At 35.9% G+C, this 7,445-nt stretch overlaps 1 protein-coding gene across 2 annotated transcripts in view; it reads right to left on the bottom strand.

The window, feature by feature from the left end:
* Positions 1-532: 532 nt before the first annotated feature.
* FGD6 (FYVE, RhoGEF and PH domain containing 6) overlaps positions 533-7,445 on the bottom strand; it is a 73,957-nt gene continuing 67,044 nt past the window's right edge. For both annotated transcript variants that reach the window (XM_063322779.1, XM_063322780.1), the window contains 2 exons: positions 5,372-5,520; positions 533-3,077 (listed from right to left, as the gene is read on the bottom strand). In XM_063322779.1, coding sequence (XP_063178849.1) covers positions 3,041-3,077; positions 5,372-5,520 — 186 coding nt within the window. In that variant the 3' untranslated portion in view covers positions 533-3,040. The remainder of the gene's footprint in view (positions 3,078-5,371; positions 5,521-7,445) is intronic.

The following is a 7,445-nucleotide window of genomic DNA, read 5'->3' as shown; positions in this document are numbered from 1 at the left end:
ATGGTAAATACAGGGGGCAGCAGTTACAGCAAACAAATGCCTCGAATGTGTCTTTCCAAACATCTCTTTACGTTATGATGTAATACACATAACTGAGTAATCGGGTTTGATCACACACAAAATATTTAGTGAAATGTGTTCCACAGCTGCTCAGCTATCCATCTGTTTTAAGTCCTTTGGGCACAAAAATAGTTTTAAGTTAAAGAGAATTCAGGATCCTAGAACGTTTCATTTCTCCAAGATTAAAGACGCTAGAACTAATACTCAATGCTAATGTTTGTCTCGTGCTCTACTAACCAATCTTAAATTATTTATTAACTACAGATTCTTACAAGAAGAGGTAGCCAGGTGTTTAAAAACTTGTGTTCTTTTTTTACTATTTAGTCATATCAATAAGTGAATGGTAACGAATCAAATTGATGGCAATGAATCAAAACGGGAGGCGAACTGGAGAAATAGGGTAAGTTTGAAAAGCAACCATCTGAAAATGTTATGAAAATGCCTATGGGGTGGGTTCTTCTTAGGGACACCAAGCACTAGTGCTGGAGAGAGAGGAAAAGAAGTATTCAAATATGTTTACAAAGACAATTTATTTCACACAGAATTAAACTGCAATATGTGTACTATTGTTTTTAAGGCTCTGTTCCGACCTATTTCTGCCGCAGAAAGATTTTTTGATTGATCAACTGCTTCTGGAAGAAGTCCTCTGACTTTCACAGAACACTTTAAACTATTTTCTCACTCTACACCAAATCCTTGAGAGGTAGTTAGATGCCACATATGAGGCAGAACTCGGGCACCTTATTCAGTATCTATTTGACTTTTATTGCTCTATTTTGCAGCAGGGAGATCAATATCAAACCATAAATTGAAATTAAATTAGCTTGCTCCTAGCCAAATTTCTGATTCATTTGCCAGTTCATGGCTTTCCATCTTAGTTGGTGTGCTGTCCTTATAAAAAATATTAAGAAGCTCTTGCCTTTGATAATATCAACTGGAAGAGCCACGTTACACCTATGTTACATTGGTATCAGTGTTTTGGATACAGTAAAAGCCATGCCAGAAATTACCCTGAAGAGACACGCTAATAGCTTACGTGGCTTCAGTCAGCGGCTGGTTTTGAAACTTAAGTAAAAGCCCTTTATATATAACAAGAGAAAAATTTTCACTTAGCTCATTTGCAGTAACATAAAAGAGAATAAAGGCTTCGCTAAGACTCCCACTGAATTTCAAACACTATCTGGCCAAATCTCTAGTGCTCGTGAGGGAAGCCAGATCTACTGCCTTAAGTCCCTGATTCAGAAGGGTTCTCTACTGAAATGCTGGAAGTCAATGAAATTACTTATATACTTAATATTAAGCATTAGTCTTCCAAGCCCGCTACTAACTTAACAGAAGCTCTGGAAAATCAAGCTTCTTCAGAGCTACGTTAGTATCTTAGACCTGATCTTCAGATATTTGAGGGAGTAAGAGAATTTTGGGTTGCACTTTCATTCTTGGCCTTTTTGTGATGACTACTAACTACCCTACCATCTCTTACCTCTGTGAGGCCATAGAATAGCTATTAACATGCATTCAAACTGTTAATTAAAAGGGGATTGCTCTTAATTCTGTTACCACAACTAACTTGATTCAGAGGACTACTGAGAAGTGTTTCATACAGTAAAGTTGACTGACTACGCATCACATCTGACATAAAAATGGCATCCTTTCAGGTGTTTTTCATAGTTCTAGTTCCATTTATGCTATTACAGTGTTAAAAAATTTTCAAAAGTTAAATAGAATAAATGCACCAGAATCATCAGTAAGTATTTCCTAATGAGGTATACCAACAATTTTCTTAAAGAAAAAAACCTTAAACACCTTAAACACCTAAAACTGAATTGTGTTTTAAAGTGTCAAACAGAACAAATCACAGTGTAAACAAAAGGTATTTCAAAGAATGGTATACATTTCAATGCCACCTGCACTAAAAATGCTGGGTTTTCTTGGTATGGCAATTCCAGTTTAGACATAATATTTAAATATACAATAGTTTAAAATTTTGGGAGAGGGGGGTGCATATATTTGTTTAACGTTCTTTGAACAATAGTTTATACAGTGTTTCATACTGCATACAGAACTAATTTGACACAAAGTTTTGAACCAAATAAGATATTTCATCTTTTCCCTGTATATCAGGAATGTAATTTTTACTCTACTTTAAATTACTACTGGAAACATAAAAGAAAACATATCCTGCAATTGTTTGAAGATATCTTATTTAGTCTCTTTGGCATTTGTAGTACTGAAGATGCTCCAGTGCCTCATCTCTGTAATTGCAAAGTCTGTTTTAAAATATTTTTCCCTTTTCTCTTTTTTAATAATTGAACTGTACTTTGCAATAGCTTCAGTGATACAGAATTTGTTGTCCTGTTTTAATGGACTGGTATGCAAGATTTCAACTGCCATTCAAGGAAAGGAGCAGCAATACCATACAACTTCTCATAAAGGAGTTTACATAGCTAACAAAGATCCAAAACCTTTGAAATTCCTATTCTGATCTGTTCTTGCTAAATTGCAAAGTGAGCATCAGCAACTCCGGACCTATACACAAATCACGAGGAACTGTACAATTGCAACAGATTTGGGTTTTTTTGTTTGTTGGTTGGGGTTTTTTTTGTTTTTGTTTTTGTTTTTTTTGTTTTGTGTTGTTTTTTTTTTAAAAAAGCACAAACTTTAGGAATATGTTGACCAACCACCTGCCATTCTGAAGACATGGGCACTTTCGACCTCATTGCAGACCTCACAAATAATTTTGACCATTAAAGTAAACATTGGAATTTAATAAATAACACATTTTGTATCAACACAGAAATACACACAATTCTTTAAAAAAATATTACCTTATACTAAAAATGCACCAACTCCTAATTCTGACAAATATACAATTTTGCGTAGGTTGAGACGGCAGGACTCTGTTTCTTTGAACAGCTGCTGTGCTCTGTTTTACCACCATCCTTGGGCATTCTTTAAACTTGCCGACACGATGCTGACACTGCTATAATATGGTGCCTTCTTGAAAAGCTTCTATCCACCTATTAGAAAATTAAACACTGTTAGGAAGTTGCTGGTAAAGGTATAAACCACAGTGCTGTGGAATGGTGCCTTTGCATGACGGCAGAACTTCCCTGTTTTCACATACACAATACGTGCTACTACTGAATCACGTATTAACAGATACCCTCCATATTTTATCTGTGAAAATACAAGTGTGTGTAAAGTGGGGGGGGGGGGGGGAAGTCCCAAACAGTTGATCCAAGGTGTCTCAAAACTGGAAATTCAAAGTTAATATTCAGATACTTTTACCCCCTATAGCTGTGGGTTTCTGTTTCTCCTTGATTAGGATAAGCGTCCTCACCTTCTCAAGCATGCTGCAAAAATTAATGTTTCTGAAGCACTCCAATGCTACACTGACAAATGCAGTAATAAATGGAATAATTGTCTTCCAAAGGAGGGTTAAACTCTGTGCATTTGAAGTTAAGGGGCCCACATGCCAATGATTTTTTTTTTCCTGAGTGAAAGTCTTGCAAGAACTGTATGGGACAAAGACTGTAAAATTATCTTTATCATGGAAATTCGAACCTGTCTTAGCGTTCACAGGGTATCTAAACGTTAGTCACAGATGTTGGCTCTTCCTTGCCCATAGTGTTTCATTTGGTAACTGTGTGCATGTTCTTTTAATTCAAGCTTTTGGTATGAACATATTCAGCATGTTTAAGGGCTTGTGCCTGTCTGCACAGGCAACTCAAACTTCCATCCCTTACTTTTATAGGGCTCACTGTATTTTCCACTGCCATTCATTAAAAATAACTAAAATGGAATACAACTACAACAAATTCATAAACAGCTGAAGCACTGAACATAGTACTGGACTGACGATTTTGAAGCTCATCAAAAAAGTAAACATCTGTTAAAATTTACTACTGTACTTACACAAATACATCAATTATTTATTTGGCCCTAACAGGAAAACACAGTGTCCACTCAGGAAAACAGGCCAACAACATGTTCTTTGTTTTTTCTTTTAATGCTATCAAACAGCATTTATTCTGGAGGTTCAGCATAAACCTCCTAAGGATATTAAATACTTGGAGAAAGCTTGCCATTTAAGGTACTTAATGTTATTCCTAGCCTCAGTAAACTAGAGTATGTCTAATTTCAAGTTTTCCTACTGATGACAAAAGCCATTGTCTGAATAGGAAAACAAATCTATTGAATTCCTTGGATTTTTTTAGTTTTGTTTTATATAGTACAAATGAGGACACAGTGGAAACAAGAGAGTACTATCTTAATTAACAAGGAAACATTTGTGTGCATCTGCAAGACAAAATACGCCCAAAAATTAAATAGACTTCCAGATGTTGTGTGTCGAGAAATGTCACCAAGCACGTTCTCAGATGTTCAAAATTTTCAGTAGCTCTGGGTACTTTGTATTTGAGAACATCCCTATTTGCACAAAACTATACCTGCAGCCATTTGAATGCTCAAGTATTAGTAATGGACTAGTTAGCACATGAAATCTATTTTATTAATGTAAAATTCACTTGGGAAAACTGCAGTGAAACCAGTCAGATAAGCTAGGTGTATAGGTTAAGGTAACTTAAAAGTATTGAGTCCATGCTCATTTCTAGTTTACTCCATGATTCACGGCGCAAATGTTTTCTACCGATTAATGACCAAGCTTTCTAGGTTATTTTATATAAAAAGCACGCAATACATAAATCGATAAATATGACTCCAAACTCAGACACATGAGCAGGACTTGAAATGAAACAGCTTGTTTGAGTGTTCTTTGAATTCAAGCTTTTGGTCTGAACATACTAAGCGTGCTGACGTGCTCAGGCACATCTGCACACACACACTTCAAACTTCTGTCCCTCACTTTTTAGGTTTCGCTTTATTTTTACTCCCATATATCCATTAAAAATAACTACAATTTACATCTGGAGATAAAAAAAGGAACACAACTATCAGTAGTTAACTCTTAAAACACATTTTCTGGATTTCTCCAAAGGTAACATTCAATTTTCACATGAGCAGATCGGGGATAGAGGAATGGGCTAGGAAAAAGAATTATTTCTTACTTTATCTTGGACTTTTCCAGTCTCCTACTTTCATTCTTTTGCAGAGGACAGTCTGCTGCTTCATTTAAAGCATTTCAGAAGTCCTAATGAAACCAGGACCTTGTGTTGAATTAATTTAAGTTTTATTTACATATATAATATGCATCTTTTGTTCATATGCCTAATCTGTGAATATTAACATTCATGAGTTCTGGAACATTTTCTAGAAAAACGTAACATAAATTCAAATTCAAATAGTTTCTTACTTTTGAGCTGAATGGGGATCATCTGCTTTGAATATGTAAAATAAAGTGTTTTTGTGCAGTAAATGGAACACTCTAGACTCTGAGTTTTCATCTTTTACTTCACTGACTGTGAATCCAAGTAAAGGCTGGCTCTCCAATGCTGCCACATCCTATTTTACGGGGGGAAAAAAGCGAACAAGACAAAGTTAGAGCTTGTAAGTCATACTAAGGAACGCATTTATACTTTACTCATGCACCATACCATTGCAAGAGATTATACATCAAACAAGTTATTACAAACAGTCATGCACAAAATGCTGCTTTTTATACTCTCCATGCATGAATCAGAGGACAGGAAATAACAAAACCTCGTAAACTTCAACATTGCTGTTCCTCTTTTTATTTCCCTGATAACATCTACCTTGTCTTTCACTGTATAATCTCGTTGTTCTGCCTGGTAAGGACTTCTTGTATCAAAAGATTGACTACCACCTGGCAGCAGACTAAAGGTCCACCTAGCCCAGTGCTCTCTCCAATAACCTCAGTAGTGAGTTTTCACGTCTTAAAAGTGATATGGGATGCTATAAACTGCACTGAGTATGCTACAAGAAGGAGCTGTGGATGTAACCTATGTTCTCAAGCACTGGAGTCGCACTCCAAATGCTTTTTTTTTTTGATGGATGAATTTATTTTGCTTTCTGTTGCTGAAAATTAACAGGATAGGGGAAAAAAATGTTGCTGAGTGTTCACAAGTGGTTGGCGAGGAAAGGGTAGCAAGAGATGCTGTACTTTTTTTACCTTCTCTTAATTTAATTTCAAAACCTGGCTAAAAGGGCAACTTTTTCCCTTCTTCATTCATCTCAATTACTGCCTTTCTTTTTATACTATTGTCTTTTAATTAATAAATACAATGCACAGCATTTTTGGAAGGGGGGGGGGGGGGAAATATTTTTCATCCTGTGCAAATTCCAAAGCAGTGTTTTGTAACTAGGCAGGATCCTGCAATGCTTCTGGATAGAAGAAATAAACAAATGTACATAAACACTGACACATCAGGTGAAGATTCTGGTAATTGCCTCTACATTGAAACAAGAGTATCTGTGAAAGCAGCATTTCTTGATATTGGAAAACAGTCAAATAAGAGTTAGCAATCTGTTTTACTATCTTAGGTCTTTGTACCACCAATAAATGGTCTTTTCACCACTAATCTTTATATCACTTGGAACTAATATACGTAGCTTAAGTGGGCTTTCCTGGCTAAGACAACACTGGACCTTCCCTTGAGAATCTCTACCCAATGTCTGCTGCAATGGCTCATCAAGCTGAAAAATAAGGACGGATATTCTTCAGTTTAAAGAAAATAGGAAAAAGTTAATTTTGTGAATGCGAGTGCAAACTGAAGCTACTCTGGAAGGCTATCTCAGAGGAAGCCAAGCAAATGAAAATTTAAGGTGACTGTCACAGACTAATATGCCTTTCTTTACAGTTGCCAAAGTCTCCTTTGCAACCGCCAGAAGAGACACAATGCTCTAAAATATTTTTCAACTCTTTGCAAAAGTAATTGTTTTGCACATAATTATTTAAGATTTTTATTTTTTTTTTACTGTTGCCAATGCTGCAGTGGAAATAACATCACAGGTTCTGGAGATAATTCAGAAGTGCTAAAATAAAGGTTGGCACTACAGCAGGAACAACCCAGGAACAAATCTGAGCACAAACCAGGAAATAACTAGAGTGGGGGTGGTGTGGGGGTGAAGAAGGGTAATTCTTTACATGGTCAGGATAGGTTGAGCCTTACGTTTTGAAAGAAAGTGAGGGATAGCAATATCCTTAAACAGATGCTTTGGATATTTGACTCTTGAAAGCTATTAGCAAACTATAACATATAATTAAAAAAAAGCAAAACCAAGCAAAAACCAGTGCTACAATACATCCATGTATGTTGCAAAATATTATAAGATGCAATAAAACTACATCCTCAGCACACGCTGGGGTGTGCAAAGCTTATATATATATATATATCAGAGATTATTCCACGTGACAGTAGGACTACACATTCTAAATAAAAAAAGCAAATGCTGTTAGACAAGATGCA

Source organism: Chroicocephalus ridibundus, chromosome 1 (assembly GCF_963924245.1).
Source record: "Chroicocephalus ridibundus chromosome 1, bChrRid1.1, whole genome shotgun sequence".
Lineage (NCBI taxonomy): Eukaryota > Metazoa > Chordata > Aves > Charadriiformes > Laridae > Chroicocephalus > Chroicocephalus ridibundus.
Note: the sequence above shows the minus strand (reverse complement) of the source record. Positions and strands in the feature narration are given on the sequence as shown.